At 38.1% G+C, this 25,599-nt stretch overlaps 1 protein-coding gene across 5 annotated transcripts; it reads right to left on the bottom strand.

The window, feature by feature from the left end:
* Positions 1 to 480: 480 nt before the first annotated feature.
* Positions 481 to 25,411, bottom strand: LOC110442358 (F-box/LRR-repeat protein 15-like). Of its 5 annotated transcripts, XR_002462010.1 has the most exons (25): positions 25,175 to 25,411; positions 24,716 to 24,805; positions 24,448 to 24,582; positions 23,571 to 23,659; positions 22,856 to 23,026; positions 21,255 to 21,384; positions 20,852 to 20,923; positions 18,575 to 18,698; positions 17,665 to 17,719; positions 16,901 to 16,999; positions 16,349 to 16,505; positions 16,061 to 16,178; positions 14,661 to 14,750; positions 13,499 to 13,618; positions 12,730 to 12,935; positions 12,401 to 12,515; positions 11,468 to 11,628; positions 9,285 to 9,410; positions 8,517 to 8,637; positions 5,864 to 6,020; positions 5,505 to 5,542; positions 5,177 to 5,320; positions 4,541 to 4,592; positions 3,342 to 4,100; positions 481 to 3,265 (listed from the first exon to the last, which is right to left on the bottom strand). XR_002462010.1 is itself a non-coding variant. In XM_021485920.1 (24 exons), exons 2-24 carry the CDS (start codon positions 24,751 to 24,753, stop codon positions 3,952 to 3,954), a joined length of 2,667 nt encoding a protein of 888 aa, XP_021341595.1. In that variant the 5' UTR covers positions 24,754 to 24,805; positions 25,149 to 25,411; the 3' UTR covers positions 481 to 3,951. The 5 variants fall into 5 exon arrangements, 4 of the variants coding, with proteins under 4 accessions (XP_021341595.1, XP_021341594.1, XP_021341597.1 ...); XM_021485920.1 differs by having other exon boundaries at positions 481 to 4,100; positions 25,149 to 25,411; XM_021485919.1 differs by having other exon boundaries at positions 481 to 4,100.
* Between the last annotated feature and the right edge of the window lie 188 nt (positions 25,412 to 25,599).

Genomic DNA, 25,599 nt, shown 5'->3' with positions numbered 1-25,599 from the left:
TAATATTAGGGCGAGAGGGCACTGTGAACCTATAATATCATGCAGCAGGATATTTCCACAGAGATGATATTTTACACGATTTTGCTGGTCAATAATGTGATCCCGAACATATGATCCGCAGAATAATACGACAAGAGTGAAAATGAGCCACGTTAATAAACTTCATAACAGTAATAAATGATGTCTTGAAATAGCGAGTATGTGGTTATATTATTAATAACGATTCGTTTATATCAAGAGTAGTACAGAATGGTTAAAAATAGATTATATCTTTGCTTAACGGGATACGTTTACTTGTTACTCAGTATTTATTTGACTATTGAACACTTTATATGCCAAGTGTCCCGTCTTTGTGCTAAAACACCACAACCAATTTTAGTTCTCACATGTTTAGATTGCAAAAATTATAATCGGTGTAAATTTCATTTTCTAATTTTGGGTGCAAAATGCAAAAAGAAATAAGCCTGCATAAATAACTGCCGTTTTACGGTATTTATTTAAATGTGAACAAATGGAGTCAACATTCACAAACAGTACAATTGTTTTATGATTGCTAACAATGAACCATAAATAAGATCGTTTAAAGAGGTAATGTCATTCGAAATTCACACCATGTTATCAAAACATAGTACATGTAATATGATGCACACATTTAATAACAGTTTATTTTGACAACTCTTACAAATCATTTGGAATATCAAAATACTTTTTCTTTTTCCTTGGCAGAAGGATATTTTGATTTTTTTTGGAGATCATTTAAGTCAACGTAGTATACACTTTGTAGGTACAATGTATAAAAAAAAAATTCCAGTCTGAGATTTTTCTATCTCATTTGCAGGACAAATGGACTTCATTTTTCGCCACCTGATATTATGCTGTTAAAACAAAAAGTTTGAAAAAAAATGAGTGCTTTTTATCAATTTTCATACACAAAAAAATATCATATTTTTCAATTTCAAGCTAGAGAATCTGATATACCCGGTAACATGCAAAGAAAATCAGGTCTCCTATTAGCCATATGCATATTTGATTTTACATTGTATTTAACCTTTGAGTTCAAGGTAACATTTAGAGATTTGTTTTCGTGAACAAAAAACATTTCTCCCTTTCTCTTGCGAAACAAAAATGTGGAAATATGTCAAATAACCATTTATCTACAATTCTCTTATGTACATTTAGGTTTAAGATGAACTGCCTTCTTATAAATGCATACATGTATTAAATGCAGTTAAAAAGTTGTGGAGATGCTGACACACTACCTTGAGAGTCACCACTGAAAAGTTTGCACTTTGACCTTAAGGTCAAGGTCAGTGACCTAATAATAGTGCACTGCTTATCGTCTTTGTGAGATGCAGATATACTGCAAGCTTAATCAAGACATCTTTAATGGTTTAAAAGTTACGGCACGGTCAAGAAATTATTAGAAGAACCAGTACTTACACAATATGTCTCCCTTAACTCTAACCCCAGACAAGATTTAACTAAAATGTTTTGAATTTCATATACCCGGTGGTGAATATTACTATGACAGAATAACATTGAACTGCACACCTGTGTGTGATGAAGGGGAGCTTCAAGTTTCATCACAATGTCTACAACAAATTTATTTTTTTAAATTTCAACTGAAAGTTGACATTTATTTGACCTTTGGCCAAGAGGCCAAGGTAATGGTGACCTTATAACAATGCACTCTACACCTGTGATCAAGTTTCATCAGGAAATCTATTTTAAAAGTAACGGCCTGAATAAAATGTAACTAGTAAAAGCTTATACATGCTTCTCTTCTTCTAAGGGGAGACATATTCCTGTGTTTCTGATCCCTATAATCTGTCATGCTCTCCAGTGGTAACACCACAGTCTATCACCCTTAACAAACATCAACAACTGGTTACTATATAAGAAATGTTTAAACCATTCAAAAACCACAACCTAACACTGGTGATGTGTCACCTTATACTAGAAAGGGATGGGAGATTTGGGGAGGGGGCTGTACATACATAATCTGACAGGGATAAGTGAATGATACTGGAAGGGAAGGGAGAATTGGGGAGGGGGCTGTACATACATCATCTAACAGGGATAAGTTAATGATACTGAAGGGTAGGGAGATTTGTGGAGGGGGCTGTACATACATCATCTAACAGGGATAAGTTAATGATACTGAAGGGAAGGGAGATTTGGGGAGGGGGCTGTACATAAATCCTCTAACAGGGATAAGTGAATGATACTGAAGGGAAGGGAGATTTGGGGAGGGCGCTGTACATACATCCTCTAACAGGGATAAGTGAATGATACTGAAGGGAAGGGAGATTTGTGGAGGGGGCTGTACATACATCCTCTAACAGGGATAAGTGAATGATACTGAAGGGAAGAAGATTTGGAGAGGGGGCTGTACATACATCATCTAACAGGGATAAGTGAATGATACTGAAGGGAAGGGAGATTTGGGGAGGGGGCTTTACATACATCATTTAACAAGCATAAGTGAATGATACTTGAATTACTTGTTCAAGGTTATTAGGTTAATTTTGAATTAAAAATCACAAAATCAATGTTTAATTTTCACACATGTATAAAGGTTTACTATTAGGTGTAAGATATGTGCATAGTAGCATTAGGGGAAAATATCTACCCTGGAGCTGCCTTATAGCCTCTATGGCACTAACAAGCCATTGTAATGGTACTGAGCAATATATAAATGAACATATATATTCGCTATACTATAAAATACTATAAAAGTGGAAATTTTTATGTTTAGTATATTGGCGGTAAAATATCAAATATGAATATTTATATACAGATGATCTAGACCATTTAAAGGTAAATAGAATAATAAAGACTTATTGCTGATGAGAACATTCCACTTTACAGTGAGACAACCCGAACATTTCCACACGCAATAATTTCCACTTTTACGGTAGAAGTTTGCTTTAAAGTGTGATGCTACCTTGGAAGACCTTATACTTTTCAACGACAGGAAATGAGCTTAAGGTTACCCAAATTTAATGGAGCTGCTGGGATACATGGTCTTGTATTAACATTTATGTACATAGGGATTATGGTTTAAATTCAAATTTTGTGGTTTAAAATCATTACATCAGAATAATATGATCAAAACCTAGTACAGTATTTCATGTTTAAAGTTGATGTTCATGTTTTACATAATGCTCAGTGATATGAAGTAGTATGGCATCATTATTAGTTGTTTGTTTGGCTGATTGGCAGGTCTGCAACATGCCGAAGTGAAACTGTCTCTACAACACACCTAGTAATATAATCTCTGCAGCATGTATAGTTGATTATCCTTGTAGCATACCAAGTTATCAATCTATACAGCACACCTAGTAATATAATCTCTGCAGCATGTATAGTTGATTATACTTGTAGCATACCAAGTTATCAATCTCTACAGCACACCTAGTAATATAATCTCTGCAGCATGTATAGTTGATTATCTTTGTAGCATACCAAGTTGTCAATCTCTGCAGCACACATGGATGTGTTTCTCTATAGCCAGCCTTTTGTCCCCGTACAGCATTCCCAACTGTCCATCCCTGCAGCATGCCTTGTTGTCTATCTCGGCTAGTTATCTATCCCTGCATCATGCCTTGTTGTCTATCTCGGCTAGTTTTCTAACCCTGCAGCATGCCTTGTTGTATATCTCTGCTAGTTATCTATCCCTGCAGCATGCCTTCTTGTCTATCTCGGCTAGTTATCTAACCCTGCAGCATGCCTTGTTATATATCTCTGCTAGTTATCTATCCCTGCAGCATGCCTTCTTGTCTATCTCAGCTATTTATGTGAAACTTATGTGCAGCACATGTGCTCCTGGGTAGCTGATTTTGGTATGGGATCCTTGCAGCATGCCTTACTGTCTATCTCGGGTAGTTATCTATCCCTGCAGCATTTTCTGTCAACAGCAGCTGACAAGTCTATAGGAGTGACCTGGTGTCAGGAGCCCGGGATATCCTGACTTGTGATGTAGAGAGATGTAGAACCAGGGTTCACAGACCCGCACCCAATGCTTGTGTAACCATGACAACCATATAAACTTAACTTCTTCAGGGTTGGAATGAGGCTACCAAGCTTATTGATCATTTCTGAAAAAAGAAAGATATCACACTCTCAGCACAATAAAACAACACTATTTTGACAGTTACATAGTATGGCTGGCTAGTAAGTAGAGCCTCAGTTCCTGGTCTATCCGTATACAGTGGACACCAACATGAGTTTAAACCTTATTTATCATAACCCCCGTTCATTAAATCTAGAACCAAGAGATCATTGAAGTACAGTAATTGTGATTACCTTAATGTAGGAATAATGTATAAACCTGACAAATAGTGAACCTAAGTGTACATTGACCTTGAATTCACACTACTGACCTTGAACTTTGTGAACTGTCTACTTGAGTTATACTAAAATGACCTTGACATTTTTATTGACCTCAAGCTACATATACTGATCCTGACTCATTTATATATACATGTATATACTGATCTTGATCTACAATGACAGACCTTGAGTAACATTTACTGACCTTGAGTTACATAGGTTTTGTACAGCTTCAGAATCTCCAACTTGGGACAGTACTGAAACATTGAAGAGCATCAACATATCACAAGAGAGATCTTTGTTAAAATAGTAACCAAAAACAATGGAATCTGCACTGGTTGGGGGAAGACATCAAAGAGTGACTTGATCAGTGGTCAGATCTATAATCAGCAGTAAGGTACATCATATAATGTAGGTATGTGATATGTGAGGTGGATGAAGGTCACTTTACCCATATATACTATGACCTTGACAGGTAAATCACCAGGGAATGAAGGTCACTGTACTCACAATACAATGACCTTGACAGGGAAGTCGTATGGGAATGAAGGTCACTCTTCTCACATGAACTATGACCTTGACAGGGTAATCACCTGGGAATGAAGGTCACTCTACTTACATACATTATGACCTTGGCAGGTGAGTCACAGGAATGAAGGTCACTCTACTCACATATACTATGACCTTGAAAGTTAAATCACATGGGAATGAAGGACACTCTACATGCAAATGCTATGACCTTGGCAGATATGTCTCACACAGAAATGAAGGTCACTCTGCTTTCATATTCTATAACTTTGACAAATAGGTCACACAGGGAAATGAAGGTCAATCTACTTACGTATGCTATGACCTTGGCGAGGTAGGTGACGCGTGATGTATGTAGCTCCATGGACCTTAGGGCTAGCAGTGGTGAGCTGTGTGTAATTTGTAGCTGGGACAGTCGGTCCAGTTCTATGGTCAGATGCCAAAGTTTTGGACAACCCTGTACAGGAAACGAGATTGTCATTAACCACTGTCATAAGTACATGTATCATGCTAATTGAAACAACAATGCTATTCAAAAATGCCATTTTCCATCAGTTTGCATTGAATCAAAATACATGCAGGATACATAGAAAACAAGATTTATGAAACTTAAGATGCACAGAATATAGATATCATCATACCTGTATCCTTAGGTAGGTCAACTTCGGGCAAAGAATCTCTGAAATTGAAAGTAAGAAGAGTTGTTTCAATAAAATCATAAAAAGTTGAATTATTATATTCATTAATTAAATAAAAAATTGTTTACAAAGCAAAACCTAGAAGTATTTTACTTGAAGCAAGGTGGACAAGATAACAGTGAAACAGATAGCTATAGTGGTAATGAGACGAGAGGTTTAGCAGTGATGACGGGACAAGAAAACAAGCATGTGTGAAAAGCAAATTTAAAGACACCTAGTAATGATTAGTGTCAACATAGATCTATCAGTGACCTGTGTGACAAGAGGAATAGAAGTGACACGTGACAAGATGTGTGACTTACCGAGACGGTCGAGGTAGAGGCCCTGATCAAGTGTCAATGATTCTAAATTTTTCAGTTGAATCACAAGATTTGTCTCCCCTGGTATAGCTCGCAAGTCTAACACAGTCAGGGTATCCTCACAGGCCTTCAGGAGGGTCATACGCTGGTTTGGAACAAACTAGGAGAAAAAAACATTATAATCAAGTTAAGTCCACAATGAACTAGATATAGTAAATCATAAAATGTGGACCTCTTCCTTTTGCCCTGTTTAAGTACCATGGTTAGGTATATAGGTTGCATCTTCGAAACCCATGTGTTCTGCTGTCGATACACGTGTCAACTCGACACCCTAGGAATATCTGTATGTGCTACCTTGTTGATGATACAAGTAAACTGGTTTGATCCTTTGTTAAACTTGTTGTCAGAATAATGTGACCAGGTGGAATACAATGTACATTGTACTACGTTGGGTGCTATCAGTAGTGTATTTCAGTAAGTTAACACTATTAAGTTGGCATCAAATCTACTCTGACGCAAGAAGGCAAATACACCAACCTACCGTCTCCAGTACACATACACACAAGCTAGCATACACAACACACATCGAGGCAAGTCCTTAAATGACCTTAGCTGCTGATAGGACATTCAACTAAACAAAACAAACCTTCAATATATATTAACTCATTCACCCCTGAAACTTCATAATGAACTATTCTTACCATTGAATTGGAAGAGTTCAAATGGGTCTTTAGGGGTGAATAAGTTAAAAGAATGAAATAATAAAACTGTTTGCCTTTGATATTGTCATAGCATATTCCAAATGTGCAGAGAAGTATGTATATCAAAAGTGGAACACTTAGATTTTCAAGAAGGGATAGGTTGAGTGTGATGCTTGAGCACATACCTTTAGCTCTCTATACTATTTCACCTTAGGAAGGATGTTGAACATCCTCGATACTCCAGGAGTTACGCTCACTTACGCTCTCTGCACCCCTCTGGATACCCCTGGATATCGAGGATGTTTAGTTCTATCTTAAGTCGGATGTTGGATGTTGAATGTTGTTGTAAGGCACCCAAGCCTTCTATACTAGTTCTACCTTTGGAAGATTTATGTTGGTATGATGGTTGGGCACTTTACTCTGTATATATAGACCAGTAATACCTTAGAAAGGTTCTTTAGCGTGATGCGGGACACCTCTAACCTGTATATATAGACCAGTTATACCTTAGGAAGGTTGTTTAGCGTGATACGGGACACCTCTAACCTGTATATATAGACCAGTAATACCTTAGGAAGGTTGTTTAGCGTGATGCGGGACACCTCTAACCTGTATATATAGACCAGTTATACCTTAGGAAGGTTGTTTAGCGTGATGCGGGACACCTCTAACCTGTATATATAGACCAGTTATACCTTAGGAAGGTTGTTTAGCGTGATGCGGGACACCTCTAACCTGTATATATAGACCAGTTATACCTTAGGAAGGTTGTTTAGCGTGATGCGGGACACCTCTAACCTGTATATATAGACCAGTTATACCTTAGGAAGGTTGTTTAGCGTGATGCGGGACACCTCTAACCTGTATATATAGACCAGTTATACCTTAGGAAGGTTGTTTAGCGTGATGCGGGACACCTCTAACCTGTATATATAGACCAGTTATACCTTAGGAAGGTTGTTTAGCGTGATGCGGGACACCTCTAACCTGTATATATAGACCAGTTATACCTTAGGAAGGTTGTTTAGCGTGATGCGGGACACCTCTAACCTGTATATATAGACCAGTTATACCTTAGGAAGGTTGTTTAGCGTGATGCGGGACACCTCTAACCTGTATATATAGACCAGTTATACCTTAGGAAGGTTGTTTAGCGTGATGCGGGACACCTCTAACCTGTATATATAGACCAGTTATACCTTAGGAAGGTTGTTTAGCGTGATGCGGGACACCTCTAACCTGTATATATAGACCAGTTATACCTTAGGAAGGTTGTTTAGCGTGATGCGGGACACCTCTAACCTGTATATATAGACCAGTTATACCTTAGGAAGGTTGTTTAGCGTGATGCGGGACACCTCTAACCTGTATATATAGACCAGTTATACCTTAGGAAGGTTGTTTAGCGTGATGCGGGACACCTCTAACCTGTATATATAGACCAGTTATACCTTAGGAAGGTTGTTTAGCGTGATGCGGGACACCTCTAACCTGTATATATAGACCAGTTATACCTTAGGAAGGTTGTTTAGCGTGATGCGGGACACCTCTAACCTGTATATATAGACCAGTTATACCTTAGGAAGGTTGTTTAGCGTGATGCGGGACACCTCTAACCTGTATATATAGACCAGTTATACCTTAGGAAGGTTGTTTAGCGTGATGCGGGACACCTCTAACCTGTATATATAGACCAGTTATACCTTAGGAAGGTTGTTTAGTGTGATGCGGGACACCTCTAACCTGTATATATAAACCAGTAATACCTTAGGAAGGTTGTTTAGTGTGATACGGGACACCTTTAACCTGTATATATAGACCAGTAATACCTTAGGAATGTTGTTTAGCCTGATGCGGGACACCTCTAACCTGTATATATAGACCAGTTATACCTTAGGAAGGTTGTTTAGCGTGATGCGGGACACCTCTAACTTGTATATATAGACCAGTTATACCTTAGGAAGGTTGTTTAGCGTGATGCGGGACAGCTGTATCGGATGCTGAACCGAGATTTCCTGGAGCTTTCTGTGGCCCATAAGATAGCATGTCTTTACTCCTCCAGGAACCTCTAGAGAACTGTCAAGAAAACATACTTGTCAATCAGCAAAGGTCGCGAACCATGGGACTGCTGTTGTAGCTAGAATTCTTCAACAATAATAAGTATCAAGATATTAACAATTCTGAAACACAGTCACGGTCCCAATTGCTAAAGAAGCTCTTAAAGTCATTAAAGGAGAGAAATATGTATGCTGTGTACCGGGAAATTTTTGCCCAGTCTTTCACCCTTTGCCAGTGAAATCCATTTTAGCCCATTGTTGATTTCGCCTTTCACATTTAATTACTATGTAAATTATGTTGTTTTCACTGTAATGATAAATTTGCCATCATTCCAAAGGGTGAAAAAGGCAAAAATGAAACTGCAGCAAAAACTATACAGGATGCTAAGGAATAAAATTCTTATACAAAGTATTAATGAATTTTGAAACACAAAATCCATCGCACAATATCTGGACGTAAAATTGAAATTTTAAGATACTTCAATTCACTTTTAATGACATATGATACAAATTGTACCAATAGATATATTGTGTGATCTTATTAAAATCAGATCATAATTTCTATTCATCTACAATACTCTTCAACTTCTTAATGGAAAAGTATGGTAGATGAAAAGAAAATATATATGATACAATTTACACAGAGATCTAGAGGTCTGCTGATACCTTAGTGAGGAAGAACCCCTGACATCCACAGCGATCAGTTCAGCTGCATGGTTCAGTAGGTGTCTCAGCTGGACAGTGGTCAGTAGGTCACACTTTTGTAGGGACAGGGAGGTTAGGTGTGGACAACTGGAAATACGAAGCATGGTCAGTGATAACAGCAATGATATGTCTATAGAAGTCAATGTAACAGTTCAGCATTTGAGAGTTTCTGAGAGGATTTTTAACAATTTTTCAGGCCAGGTCATATACACTTACTTGTCCAGTTTGACCTTCTTACTCTACGATGAGAGAGTGTTCATCTTGACCTACTTACTCACAGTGAGGGTGTGTCCAGTTTTACCTACTTACTCTACAGTGAGGGAGTGTCCGGTATGTCTTACTTACTCTAAAGTGAGGGAGTGTCCAGTATGTCTTACTAACTCTAAAGTGAGGAAGTGTCCAGGTTGACCTCCTTACTCTACAGTGAGGGAGTGTCCAGTTTGACCTACTTACTCTGCAATGAGAGAGTATTCATCTTGACCTACTTACTCACAGTGAGGGTGTGTCCAGTTTTACCTACTTACTCTACAGTGAGGGAGCGTCCGGTATGTCTTACTTACTCTAAAGTGAGGGAGTGTCCAGTATGTCTTACTAACTCTAAAGTGAGGAAGTGTCCAGGTTGACCTCCTTACTCTACAGTGAGGGAGTGTCCAGTTTGCCCTACTTACTCTGCAATGAGAGAGTATCCATCTTGACCTACTTACTCACAGTGAGGGTGTGTCCAGTTTTACCTACTTACTCTACAGTGAGGGAGCGTCCGGTATGTCTTACTTACTCTAAAGTGAGGGCGCGTCCAGTATGTCTTACTAACTCTAAAGTGAGGAAGTGGCCAGGTTGACCTCCTTACTCTACAGTGAGGGAGTGTCCAGTTTGACCTACTTACACTAAAGTGAGGGAGGGTCCAGTTTGACCTACCTATAATACAGTGAGGGTGTGTCCAGTTTGACCTACTTACACTACGGTGAGGGAGTGTCCTGTTTCACCTTCTTTAACTACAGTGAGGGAGTGTCCAGTTTGACCTACTTACACTAAAGTGAGGGAGTGTCCAGTTTGACCTACCTATAATACAGTGAGGGAGTGTCCAGTTTGACCTACTTACACTACAGTGAGGGAGTTTCCAGTTCGACCTACTTACTCTACAGTGAGGGAGTGTCCAGTTTGACCTACTTACTCTGCAATGAGAGAGTATCCATCTTGACCTACTTACTCACAGTGAGGGTGTGTCCAGTTTTACCTACTTACTCTACAGTGAGGGAGTGTCCTGTTCGACCTACTTACTCTACAGTGAGTGAGTGTCCAGTTTGACCTACTTACACTAAAGTGAGGGAGTGTCCAGTTTGACCTACTTGCACTACAGTGAGGGAGTGTCCTGTTTCACCTTCTTACACTAAAGTGAGGGAATGTCCTGTTTGACCTTCTTACACTACAGTGAGGGAGTGTCCCGTTTGACCTACTTACTCTACAGTGATGGAGTGTCCAGTTTGACCTACTTACACTACAGTGGGGGAGTGTCCTGTTTGACCTACTTACACTACAGTGAGGGAGTGTCCTTTTTGACCTACTTACTCTACAGTGAGGGAGTGTCCTGTTCGACCTACTTACTCTACAGTGAGGGAGTGTCCTGTTTGACCTACTTACTCTACAGTGAGGGAGTGTCCAGTTTGACCTACTTACACTACAGTGACGGAGTGTCCAGTTTGACCTACTTACTCTACAGTGATGGAGCGTTCAGCTTGATCTATTTACTCTACAGTGAGGGAGTGTTCAGCTTGATCTATTTACTCTACAGTGAGGGAGAGTCCAGTCTGATCTTCTTTACAGTGAGAGTGTCCAGTTTGACCTACTTACTCTAGTCTCTACAGTGAGGGAGGGTCCAGTTTGACCTACTTACTCTACAGTGATGGAGTGTCCAGCTTGGCCTATTTACTCTACAGTGAGGGAGTGTCCAGTTTGACCTACTTACTCTACAGTGATGGAGTGTCCTGTTTGACCTACTTACTCTACAGTGAGGGAGTGTCAAGTTTGACATACTTGCTCTACAGTGATGGAGTGTTCAGCTTGATCTATTTACTCTACAGTGAGGGAGTGTTCAGCTTGACCTACTTCACTCTACAATGAGGGAGTATCCAGTTTGACCTACTTACTTTACAGTGAGGGAGTGTCCAGTCTGAGTGAGGACACCAGTTAGAGCCAGTGTGGTCAGGGAAGTACTGGACACAGAGAAGTGTACAAAGTTGGTGGCTAATACACTTAGAGAGTGAAGTCTGTTCCCATTACACGAGAAATGTTCCACCATACCACACCACTGTAATGTAACAACACATTTCTCAGTGCTTAAGTGCTGTAAAATATTTCATTTCATGCTTTTGTTCCTAGAGCAAATCATATTTTATACGGTTCAAATTTTGTCTGCCATCATCAATTATATTACAAGGTAAACAAAATCTACAGAAAATATGAGCACTGTTTACATGTACATCATAAATCATATACAGTTTTAAACAATCAATATTTCAGTGATGTACAATTAAATGCAAGTAGAAGTGTTACACAGTAACTATAAGTGCTATACAGTAAATATAAGAGCTATACAGTAAATATAAGTGCTATACAGTAAATATAGAGCTATATCGTGAAAAATGTGCTAAGATAAGTAGTACTTAACAGGGAAGTCAATTAAGGTACTACTAGTATAAAGTAAATATATGTGCTACTCAGAATATAAGATACAAGTAAATATAAGTACTGTTCACTAAATATGTGGTAAGAAGTAAATATATGTACTATACTGCATATATATCTGATAAACAATAAATACAAGTGCTACACAGTAAATATAAGTGCTAAACAGTATCTTGATTCCAGAAATAAATGTGTCATGCTTAGAAATAATGGTCACACAGATGGCCTTAACACAACATGGTGTCTAACAGAGTTGAAGATAAATACATTTTAATCTTAGTGTTCATGATGAAATCTGTCCTACACAAATTTTTTCACAAGCCAGGTATATTTTTTTTTTTTTTTTACAACAGAACAGATAATAAAATAGCCTAGGCGTACGTAACTCGGCTTACCTTCAATTCCACAGTTTGTACACAGGGTGCCGACCGCTGAATGACCATCTTGGTCAGTCTGTTACAACTGCGTACCACCACATGGGTTAGATTGGCGCAGTCACATAAACTCAACCTAGCAAGGTAACAATTGAGAAAGGTTACCAACTAGACAAATGGGTATAATGATGACGGACATTCTAGTTATTCTCAATTCTAAAAGGGATCCGGAGGTGGGAGTTTGAGGATAAAACCATCAAACAGTGTTCTATTTTGCACAAATTCAAAATTAACAAACTTCCTCAACAATATTTTGTTATGCAATAATTAGTGCAATGAGCCAGACTTACTGAGCTAGACGCGCACAGTTGATCAGCTCAAGCCGCGTCAGATCCTGGAAATTGGACATGGCCCCTGACAGCATGTTGCCATGGATTCCGACCATTTCACTCAACATGAGCTCCTTCAGGTGTGGTGTTCCTGTGTTCTCAGAGAACGGTTCCAAGGTCACCTGAGTCTTCCCTGTAGGGGTCAACTTATTGTGGTTGTCAAGAGCCTGAAGTGCCAAGGTGAAATGTACACATTCACAAGGTAAAAGAGGTTTCCATGGTGACCGATTTTTACTGCTTTTACATATTTTAAGCCTTTTTAACTCTGTTGTCCAAGACAAGGTTGCCCGGGCGCTAGAACCAACATTAAGCCATACTAACACTCCCTGTATGAAATTATCATTTTCCATCTATCCCTATATGAAACAGTAATTTTTTTACCCAACCCTGAATCAAATTAACACCCATAATCACAAGAAACTCTGCTTCAAATTTTATCAATCTATGTCAAAATATTTTTTCCACTATAAATACACTACATCAATTTTATTTTCTATCTCCCTCATTTATATATTTTGCCCCAAATTCAGTCTGGTTTCTGCTTCAGGTCTCTCTTACTTTGTTGTGGAGGTGGCATAATATGACACACCCGGATTTCATGTAAAACATGTCTTATCTCCTCTTATACGGGAAAAACATGTTGTATAGAGAGATGAAATTGAAACACAAGGAATATCTATTGTCATGCTCAAGGTTAAACATGAACCAACATCAGTTAAATGGGACTTACCTGGTTTCCAAATAGCAGGCCATTGACCAGCTCACTCTCCGTGATGTCACGACACCGGAACAGTGACAGTTTCTGAAGGGACGGAATGTTGACAGGGAGACCAGTCACATTGAGACAGTCCTGATTAAAAAAAGTCAGTATATCTACTTAATAATTACTCCAATCATGCTTCTTGTATTAATGATAAAATATCTATATACTTCAACAATCGCATCTATATCTGAATTAGCTTCTATTCTTATGATATATTGTTACTTTTCCTAAAAGATATCGATCTAAATGATTAAAACAATTGTCACTCTCGGTCCCAATATTTCACCTGCCTGGCCTTCTTCAAGGGCAAAAGTCAACAATGGATTCAAGTTAGGTCAATCTTGCTTCTTCGGAAGTAGAGGAAACGTTTTGGTATGTAATTTTCTGTACTTCCAAAGAAGCAAGATGGACGTAACTTGAATCCATCATTGATTTTTGCCCTGTTGCCTTCTTTTAAGAATGGCCTGGAGGCCGAAATGTTTGGACCGAGAGTGACAATGTTTTTCAGCTGACAGTTATTTTGTTTTCCATATGGAAATCAACCGTTATTTATTATATAGATCTTAAGTTGGAGATTTCTTTGTAAACAATAAGTCTAGGTCAATGATGCTCCACTGGTACATGATTTAATTCTGTAAACCAATTGCATTTCTATGCTTAGCCCTGGAGTTATCACAACAGTGACTGGAACGAAACCTAAGTTGCAGACATTTTCCCCATATTTTCCCCATTGCAGGCAAACCACTAGAGAATTCCACTGTAGTTTTTTTTGTATACATCATAACCTCCTCTTCATTTCGTTTTGGATTTACTGTAGTGCAACTGAGCAAGTATATTTTCATTGACCAGGTCAGAGAAACAGAATCATAACATGAAGTCTAGGTTTTGAACCCTGCTCTAATCCCATTTTTATTTTACAGTCAGAACACAGTTATTACGATTATTTTTTTAATTAGTCTTCATTACTTTTTCACGTACCATCCTGCAAGGTATGGTATTCTTTCCAAAAATACTCTATCAAAGCTACAGTCATGCCAGATAAAGCAATTTACAATGGATAGTTACAGTTTTTGGCAGTGTTACAGGGATCCTTAAGTCCAGGAACCCGCTTTATACAATATGAACCTACCCCAAACATCAGAGTGTCGATTTGAGAGCTGGTTATCTGTACGTCACTCCAAGCATGGCCACTGTATGACAGACAACTTAAGTTTGGAAACTGAAATCAAAATGGCAACAAATTAATATAGGCATATCAACAGAAAAGAATTAAGTATTGTGATTTTGATTTGTTTTTTAACAACATGACATATATCTTTTCTTTTACTTTGAGTTGGTGATTCACCTTGTTCTTATATCACACGCATGTGACTTTCAAGTAAGAGGCCCACAGGTCCTGTAGAGCTCAAATGTCATTTATGTTGTCTATGAGTATATGACACTAACAGCTGGCAGTATAGGGAGGTTTGTAGTCTGAGTATATGACACTTACACTTGGCAGTATAGAGAGGTTTGTAGTCTATTAGTATATGACACCCACAGCTGGCAGTATAGAGAGGTTTGCAGTCTATTAGTATATGACACTAACAGCTGGCAGTATAGGGAGGTTTATAGTCTTGAGTATATGACACTCACAGCTGGCAGTATAGGGAGGTTTGTAGTCTATGAGTATATGACAATTACAGCTGGCAGTATAGGGAGGTTTGTAGTCTGAGTATATGACACTTACAGCTGGCAGTATAGGGAGGTTTGTAGTCTATGTGTATATGACACTAACAGCTGGCAGTATAGGGAGGTTTATAGTCTTGAGTATATGACACTCACAGCTGGCAGTATAGGGAGTTTTGTAGTCTATGAGTATATGACACTTACAGCTGGTAGTATAGGGAGGTTTGAAGTCAATGAGTATATGACAATTACAGCTGGCAGTATGGGGAGGTTTGTAGTCTGAGTATATGACACTTACAGCTGGCAGTATAGGGAGGTTTGTAGTCTGAGTATATGACACTTACAGCTGGCAGTATAGGGAGGTTTGTAGTCTATGAGTATATGACACTAACAGCTGGCAGTATAGGGAGGTTTTTAGTCTATTAGTATATGACACTTACTGCTGGCAGAATAGGGAGGTTTGTAGTCTATGAGTATATGTCACTTACAGCTGGCAGTATAGGGAGGTTTGTAGTCTGAGTATTTGTCACTTACTGCTGGCAGTATAGGGAGGTTTGTAGTCTGAGTATTTGTCACTTACTGCTGGCAGTATAGGGAGGTTTGTAGTCTATGAGTATATGACACTAACAGCTGGCAGTATAGGGAGGTTTTTAGTCTATTAGTATATGACACTTACTGCTGGCAGAATAGGGAGGTTTGTAGTCTATAAGTATATGTCACTTACAGCTGGCAGTATAGGGAGGTTTGTAGTCTGAGTATTTGTCACTTACTGCTGGCAGTATAGGGAGGATTGTAGTCATGAGTATATGTCACTTACAGCTGGCAGTATAGGGATTTGTAGTCTGAGTATTTGTCACTTACTGCTGGCAGAATGAAGAGGTTGAGATCCTCGGGTGGAATGTTTATACATTTGTTTAGAATGAGTTTGGTGATGTTATGACGCTCCTTCACATTAGACACCAAGGTATCTGTTGATAATCTAAAAGAGTAACAGTAAAAAAATAGCAATCAAATTATTTACATATGAAATCGATGAAGGAAATAGCTTATCAATAATAGCCAATACAGTTAACATTTATCATCTATTATAATCAATACCCAAAGTCTGCTTTACACAACATTTTTGCTGCCAGAAACATATATACTCACAGTGGACAGTTACAGAGGCTGACAGACTCTAGGACAGGACTGGTGACCTCTAGACTCTTCAAACTAGCATGATCAGTGACCTTGACTTTGACCATGTTACAAGGTGACAACAACAGTTCCTTCAGTTGGTTGACATCCTCCAGGAGTACGTCTTCAACTGCGGAGTAAAACAAATCAACAGGATACAAAGGGGACCCTCTACACATATAACTTGAAAACTAATCTCAAGTTTTCTGAAACAGCCAAAAAACGTAAAAACCTATGCCTTTCATTCAGTTACTTAACAATCACATTTGGTCTTATTGCAGTACAAATGTTTATAAAGATCTAAAAGATGTTCAAAGTTCAACATTCGAGAGTCAAAGTCTCGATTTTCCCCAATGGTCCCGGAAAATTAACATCAAAGTTTGACTTATTTACAAAAGAATAGTCTACGTATCTCAGAGAGTATCTAAAAGATGTACTATACACGTGCTGGCTACTTTGGGATAGGAAAGCCAATAGATAAGGTGTTGGTTAGTTTTGAGAGCATATGTATGCGATTTTACTTACCTCTGGGACAGGAGAGCTTAAGGGAGGTGAGACCCATACATCCACGTACGTCCACCATCCTCAGCTGTGGGCAGTGTTCGAGGGTCAAGTCCTGTAGTCCTGAAGTTGGTTACATAAATAGTAGGACTCATCGCAATACAATTTATCTTACGTAGTGGACTTGTTCTAATGTCTAACTGCTAAAAAGGTTCTTCAGGACATGATTTCCACAGGAAACATCAAGGTAATAAAGAGACTTGAAGACAACGTTATCAGTTTTTGTTCCATGTTATTATATATACCCTGCTCAACGAGTTGGCAGGGAATATAGAAATGGGGTCTGTCCATGCATCTGGTTATAGGAAGAATTTCTCTCATCTATATCATTCCTACTACAAGTGAAATGTTGATTATACTTGCATCAATTGTGTATCTATAGTGTTCTACTGAATGCATGTTGCGGATGCTGATTTTGACCTATGTTTTACGCTTCATTGATTTTAATGACTTCTGCTGCCTAGTTACTAGTACATGTTATACGGTACATACAACATAATTTTGGAAATACTTTTTAGATCCACCCACCACAAACTTTCTATAAGACTACCAATTCAACTCTTATATAAACTTCACTTCAGTATTAAATAATATTAAAATAGTATAACGTTTTAACTTTAAAATTATGACCAATATTTTGAATTGTTACATTGCTCGAATAAGCCATGCGCATGGAATATACAATTAGCTCTGCTGGCTCAAATTTTAAGTTAATGTAAACAACTTACCTCTGCTGTTTCGGAGTCTGAGGGACTGCAGGGTGTCTAAGCCACTCCTCTGTGTCTTGTTTGATGTAGAAATATATGTGTTAAGATTATATAACAGCTAAAATTGCATGACCATTCACAATAAACCTCAGCAGAATGTACTCTTGTTGTACATTATTTCCTATTTCAGAAAGCCATACTTGCTAACTTTTTGAAATTTTCATGGGGGGAGATTTTGCATGCTCAAAAGTAAAACATATATAAAATATGTGTATATACCCCCAGAGACAAAATCACCCTTTAAAATGACATATTTTTAGTTGTTCTTTCAGATGAAATCATTAGATCTCAGAATATGGGTATAGTTTTGCAAACTCAATGGTTGAAAATACTAAATTTGAGGGTTCAAAATTGGGAGTATCCCTCCTAAATATGGAGAGTTGGCAAGTATGGAAAGCAGTTTGAATGAAAAAACATTTAAAAAGGTTCCATTTTCTGATAGCTATAGCTAACTCAAGGATCCCTGTCCCACTGCACTGCAGATTTTCAGATACACAGTAACTTCCCCTTAATATCCCTTTTGATATTTGGAATCGTATGCTTCTGATGAACAGGTAGCTGAATTGGTTTAAGTGATGGTATACTAATCTGAAGTCCAGGGTTTGAATACCGTCTGGGCTCATAGAATAGTGACACACTTTTACACTTATAACACGTTTGTTGAATATATTCTTATTATTTCATGTCCATTAAGTTTTCATAAAAGTCCTGCAAGGTATATTTTTCTTTTCAAAAATGATTTATCAAAGTTATAGCCATGCCAGAAAAATAAGTTTTGAATGGATAGTTTCATTTTTCGACAGTGGTAAGAGGATCCTTAACATGAAATAATTGTTTGAGTTTGTTATGAAAACAGCTGGTCTATACTCACGGGTAATACATCACTTGGAAAGCAGGTTAAGTCATAGGTGTCACTGAGGTCAAGGTCACACAACGCTGGACAGTTTTTTAGGAGTGTGCTTACATCTTCTGTTGAAAGAGCTGTGCCGATCAAACTAAAATGTGAAAACAAATAACAGAAAACAATTAGAACACATAGAAAGTGATTGAGAGAAACACAAACACAAAGTGGTCAAGTGCCTTTGACTTTTTAACTTTGACAGATGACCACGAAAATCTAACGGGGTATAGAACTTGATATTGTCACACTATGTTGTAAATATGAAATGAATCTGATGTGGGGTTCGTGAGCTACGGTGTACCCCAGATTTTTACTTTCCAAGTGGTCAAGTGGAACTTTTGACCCTTTGACAACCAAAGCCCAATCAGGTGTAGAATTTGACTTTACCATACTTTGATATATATATATGAACTGAATTTGGTTGAGGAGTTTATGAGATATCTTGTTCACAAGCATTTTACTTCTGGGGCACATAATGACCAAGCGATTAATATTATATAACCCCTTCCACTAAGTGGGGGTTATAACGAGAAACATTAATAAACACCATTAAGAAAGACATACCTGATACATTAAATCTTGATCAGACATGTCCTTCAAAAATTAGGGTCGACACTCTTGAACTCTTTAGCCACATCCCTTACTAACATTGACTCATTGGTTACAAACAATAGGCATTTTGTTGCTCTAAACAAACAATGGACGACACACCTCAATGAATAATGGGTGACTCACTCGAGTCCAACCAGACATAATCCAATTAGACTCGCTAGACTCACTTGAGTGTATTCTGACCCTTAAAACAGTGACTCTTTCAAACAATAGAGGGCTCATCACTCATGGATAAAAGGAAATGTGTATGAGTCGATTTAGACACACCCCAATCAAACAAATGTGACTCCCTCATGAATAATGGATGACTTGAATGAGTTCTGTCAGAAAACACCCTACATAAAAATAACAATAGGTGACTCACAGCTCAAAAACAATGGGAGACTCTTCACTCAGAAACAATGAAAGACACACACGACTCCTGTCTGACTTACTCCTAAAAGGAAAAAGTTGAGTCAATAGGTGACTCATCACTCAAAAGCCATGGAAGACTCACATGAGTCATGTCAGACCAACCAGACAATAGGTGACTCAGAAACAATGAAAGACACACACGATTCCTGTCTGACTTACTCCTAAGTGAAAAAGTTGGGTCAATAGGTGACTCATCACTCAAAAATCATGGAAGACTCACATGAGTCATGTCAGACCAACCAGACAATGGGTGACTCAGAAACAATGAAAGACACACACGATTCCTGTCTGACTTACTCCTAAGTGAAAAAGTTGGGTCAACAGGTGACTCATCACTCAAAAATCATGGAAGACTCACATGAGTCATGTCAGACCTACCAGACAATGGGTGACTCATAGACCCCATCAGATAAACCCACAACAAGTGTTGATTCACTGTTAGACAAGAGCTGTTGGAGGACAGCATAACTCGCCTATTGGTGATATATGTTATTATAAGACCACAAATATCAATAGGAACACACGTACAGTAAAACCTTGATATAATGCTCATCATTTCATTTGCCACCTTGCTTACCGCCAACATATTTTCAGGTATCTTAATTATGTTTTTCTGAAGAATTCCTTCATTGGTTTCCCTCAATTTATTGCCAAACCCCTTTATAATGCCAAGATTTCTTTTAACAAATGGTGGCAATATAACAAGGTTTTGTTGCTCCTTAACATGTTGTACATTTCAAAAGAAGAGATGACCAGACAACTTGAAATAGTCAACAGCGTATTGATGGGGGTGACCGATACAACACTACACAAGCAAACTAGCCTCAAAACTTAAACCAAGTCCAACTCACCTAAAATATAAAAATATGGTTCAGAACATTGCTTACACTCCATATAAATATTTCAACCTTATAATTGACAACAGCCTATTGATGGTGGTGATCCAACATTTCACAAAAAAACTTTAACCTCAAGCTTGCCCAAAAACTTTAACCAAGTTTAATTAACCAGTTTTGGCCCCGAAAATATGATAATATGGCTCAGCACATTGCACTCCTTATAATTAAATGCTCCAACCTTATAACATACAACAGTGTATTGAGTATGATGAGCCAACACTTGCCCAAAAAACTTTAACCTCATTGAAGTGGGATGCCAGAGACTACATGAGCCCCCCTATTCTCCAAAAACAAACCCCCCAAAAAACAATGACCAACTCACCTGAGTGTGGTCAGGCCGAGTTTCTGACTAGGATCCTGGTTTGATATTTCTGGATACATCACACCCCCACAACTGAAATAAACATAAAACATTCTCACCAGTAAAACTGTTATCTGTTGCCTGAACAGAAAGTTTACTTCCAATTTATTGTGGGCTTGGCAAATATGTAATGGGGTACTTTTTATAAAGAAAGCTGCATTTTACTTTATAAAAAATGTGATTTTCATACACCAGCAAATCATTCAGATAAAAAGCTAATCTAATGAAAAATAAACGAAAATCTCGAATGCAAAATCATCAGTAATGTATCCAGCTAAATTTCAAAGGTTTCATGTCCAAAACAAAAAGTCAATTAATCATATACATGAGTTCTGTGAGAGGTCAGAGGTCAGAGGTCACTTACTTGTTGACATGTAGTTCCTGGAGGCCTGGTATGCTGCTGACAAGGTCAGTGAGTGCATCTCTGTTGATGTGTTCGCTGTCCTCTATCACAATGTGTTGTAGCTCTGTACACTTCGCACAGATGGCCTCCACTAGGTAAATAACAAGTGTTAATTCACATCAGTCTAAAGTTAAATTACCAACAAATCATTTCCACGTTTATACATAAGGAGACCCAAAGACACCCATGATACCCCAGGGGTTATGCTCACTTACGCTCTCTGCACCCCTCGAATATGTCATAGCAAAATCGAAGGCTCGGTGTGTGTCACCTTGTGGATGAGACATGAAGACTAGTTTGATCCTGAGATGTAACATCAAAAGAATCTCACGGTAGCGTAACAGTAAAATTGACTTACTTTGGAGTCGGGTGTTGCTCCTGAGTCTGTAATCTTCAAAGGAAAGGTATCAGTCTAGCGACTGTTCAAGATATTTTTTGCCCGAGACTAATAATACAGTTAACCGCATATTGCCTTCATTTTTTGTCATGACATATGCCATGGGTGCCGAGACTGTAAGTGAGCATATCCCCTGGGGTATCGAGGATGACCCGTAGAAAACGACATACTCTCCAGATCAGTTGTAGAAACTTGTCATACAAAACAGATCTGTCATGAAAACCCTAGGTATACCCACCAGTCATAGTCGTATAATTCTCTCATTCCTGTGAGGGTATGATACTTATCCAGGGCAAGAAAGTTGTGTAAGAAATGTCTACCATACACCCTATTTAACGTGTGTTACATCACAATTGGACCACAATAATGACTTCACAAAATTGAGAAAACTCCAATGCTACCATGCAGAAATTACCAAAGAGATGAAAATGAATATTAAACAATGTATTAACCATATGAGTCGGATAGAAGGGGTAAATATTTTTTGTGTGCAAACAAAATTCAACAAATTGGGTATGCTAAATATGTAGTTTGTTCTTGTCCGAAAAATCTCAAGAGAAAATTTTAAAGTTGATATTTTTTAAATGGTAGCAAGCAAAGCACATTAACATCGTGTTTGTGCTAACTTTGTTGATTGGAATGAGAGATTAATACTCTTTCAAGCCCAGCAGTGCAGGATAGGGAAATCCCTTCCTCTGTATTTTTAAATTGGTGCAAAACCCTCTGCAAGCCTCAGATTTTACCTAATTTGAAAACAGATTTGGGGGGATTTCCCTATCTTACACGTACCCCTATAGACATTAAAGAGTTTTATAGTCTGTTGTAGAATCCCTGGTCAACCCACCAGATTGGTTGTGTAAACCCTTAATTTACCCACCAGATTATTTGTAGAATCCCTGGTCAACCCACCAGATTGGTTGTGTAAACCCTTGATTTACCCACCAGATTATATGTAGAAACTTGTCATACCCACCAGATCGGTTGTATAAACCCTTGATTTACCCACCAGATTATTTGTAGAAACCTGTCATACCCACCAGATTGGTTGTAGAAACCCTTGATTTACCCACCAGATTATTTGTAGAAACTTGTCATACCCACCAGATTGGTTGTGTAAACCCTTGATTTACCCACCAGATTATTTGTAGAAACCTGTCATACCCACCAGATCGGTTGGTGACTCCATGCATGCTGAGATGAAGCTGTTTTACATGGATGTTCTGTTTGAGGACACTGAGAAAGAATTTGTCGATGCCTACAAGATTTGTTTCTAACATGTCTATGTCCTCTTCCTCTTCCTCTTCCTCCAGTAGTACATCCCCCAGACACAACACCTCTGTGAATAAAACCGTAATTACTCACCAGTACACAACACCTCTGTGGATAAAACCGTAATTACTCACCAGTACACAACACCTCTGTGGATAAAACCGTAATTACTCACCAGCACACAACACCTCTGTTACACGCTTGTATAATACAAAGGCAATATCACCTGTTTTCAATCTAAATGTATCAAAAAATATAAAGCTAACAGGTTACTACCACCTCAAATGAGGGATGGGAGCTAGTAGGTCTTAAGTGAGTTTCATAATTGTGCTTCAAAAAACTTTTTCACTGTTTTAAATTATTAAAAACTAATAATATCAGCTTCTTATCCAGGTTATTATGTAAGAATACAATTTTCTTATTTGCATTTCAATCTGATTTTCTCTCTCCAACAGTATTTCATAGAAGGTTGTCTCCCTTATTTTTGAGCCTTGCGTTAACTAACAGTGTGCTATACCAGCTTGTCCAGGACAGAACTGCCCAGTAGCTGACCTGTAGTATATAGAGGGTATATGGGCTAACACAGGAGTTGTCTTCCCTAACAAACTTACCAATATTTGGACACTTTGACATTATCTGTAGAACACTTCTATCATACGGGATGGCACAATTTCTGAAATCCAACTGTTTCATGTGCAACCTGAAAAACATAATTTACACAAATTTTATATTTTTTTAAATGATCGAATTCAAAAACGTGTTAATAACTAGTTACCAAAGGGTCACATTCAGTCATTCACACAGAGATCAAATACTAGTTACCATAAATGTCCAGTTTCGCGAAACATGTTCATGCTTCCGTAAGGATTCTGTGCTCAAACTAACTTTCTTGTTACTTGCTTAAATCTTGTGACACAGTCTAAAAGTCAAGTGCATCATTGAACACAGTAATTCAGCTTTATAAGTATCTCCAAAACTCTTCTTAATCATCGACAAAATGTGACGTTTTATTAATGTATCACTGGAACAAGAAATTTGACTTAATAAGCACAATACCATGCAGGCATGTAGTTGCTTATATGCTGGTACCCAGGTGAGTCCACTAAATTTCAAAAAGAAAACCAAAACAAAAACGCTGCTTGTTGTATCCCGTTGTCTTCCTAACAGAGCCATATGCTCTAAACCCACTCCTAAATGAATCCACTCCGAACAAGAGCTAGCTATATCCCTCACACTATCTGACCGAGTTTGAGCATTATAAGAACAGTTTCATGAATATGGGTCAGGGTCACATTAACATATCAGTCACTTACAAGTTACCATAGGGTCACCTTGATAGGGTAATTTATTCTAGTCGTCAAATATATGGTAACCTTCCCACAACAGACAATTATCGGTTATACCACTGAATTGTTCCTAGACAGGATTTATGCATTAGGCAAAGGACAAGGAACAGTTATGACAGAATCATCATAAACTAGGTATTACCATAGTGTTGCCTTTAGACAGAGGTCTCTGAAGCGTGAGCAGGTTTGCGACACATTCATAAGGTTTTGCCAGTCAAGGTGTTGGAATATCTCCAGTAAAGCCTCTGTGGGCAGGTCCTCCAGTAGATACGGTGGCCTACAGAAAACAAGACAAGTTCAAACACAAAAGGCAGTATACTTGTTATTTATAAAATATATATATATATGTGTAATATACATTTTTTTTTTTACAATAAAAAATCCTTCCACACCTAATAGACATAACTCACCAATCATCTGTATCCCCTTCTTCCTGTTCTACCTCCATGAATCCGACTCTCTCCCTTTCTAAGCTATATATTCACTCCAACATCGGACATCTGAAGATGAAATGAAAGCAATATATCTCATGTATACAGTACTTGTATAGGTCACAATGATTCTGTTGAGAACAAACATGAACAATTATATAGGGCACAAAATACAGAGACAAACAGTTTACTTGACTGAATATCAATGATGATGCTAAAGCATATTCCTGGTACCACTGAGAGCTGAAGGCAATCTTCTATTGTGTGTGAAATATATTCACATTCCAATAGATTATAGAAATATTGCATACATCACAGCTATGGCATGTTATTGTTTTGTCAGATAGAGGCAATTGAAATTAACATTTAGATATCTAAGATTTAGCACACAGCAACATAGCAAGTGACTAACTGTTATGTGTACAATCTGTTACTCACTCAACTTGAGACAACTTCACATGTTGACAAGGACTCAGTTAGATTGGTTCCAGATCAGTAACGTGATTTAACAGGTACTTGTGGGATGTCACAATTGATGAAAATCAGATATATAACAGTTACCTTTTTGGTTACAGAGACATTTTAAGATCCTGCGTAAGGAAGAGATTATATATGACGAAGCATGTTTGAAAATCTCTCAAATTAGACCCCTCTTGCAATTGTATACGAAACCGAAAGTAGAATCTGGATCAATGTATATCTTCCTTTATATTATAATTATGTGCTTTGCATGCAAGCACCTGTTTTACGTTGACATTTGCGCATAGCAATGAATTGTTTCGTACAAAACATATTTATTCCCACCGAATATTTGTAAGCGCGAAAAATGAGTCATGTAGAGGTTTCTGGACGTCATATTACGT

Source organism: Mizuhopecten yessoensis, unplaced genomic scaffold, assembly GCF_002113885.1.
Source record: "Mizuhopecten yessoensis strain PY_sf001 unplaced genomic scaffold, ASM211388v2 scaffold716253, whole genome shotgun sequence".
NCBI classification, from domain to species: domain Eukaryota; kingdom Metazoa; phylum Mollusca; class Bivalvia; order Pectinida; family Pectinidae; genus Mizuhopecten; species Mizuhopecten yessoensis.
This window is presented reverse-complemented; position numbering and strand designations above follow the sequence as displayed.

What these genes read in the sequence shown, in the direction of transcription:
- LOC110442358 (XM_021485920.1), bottom strand. Translation starts at nt 24,753, where the DNA reads ATGGAGGTAGAACAGGAAGAAGGGGATACAGATGATTG. An exon ending in ACCTCTTCATTCTGCCAGCA is followed by an intron (nt 14,751 to 16,060) that starts GTAAGTGACAAA and finishes TTTTGATTTCAG; the next exon opens with TTTCCAAACTTAAGTTGTCT. An exon ending in TCGACACTCTGATGTTTGGG is followed by an intron (nt 13,619 to 14,660) that starts GTAGGTTCATAT and finishes TTTTTTAATCAG; the next exon opens with GACTGTCTCAATGTGACTGG.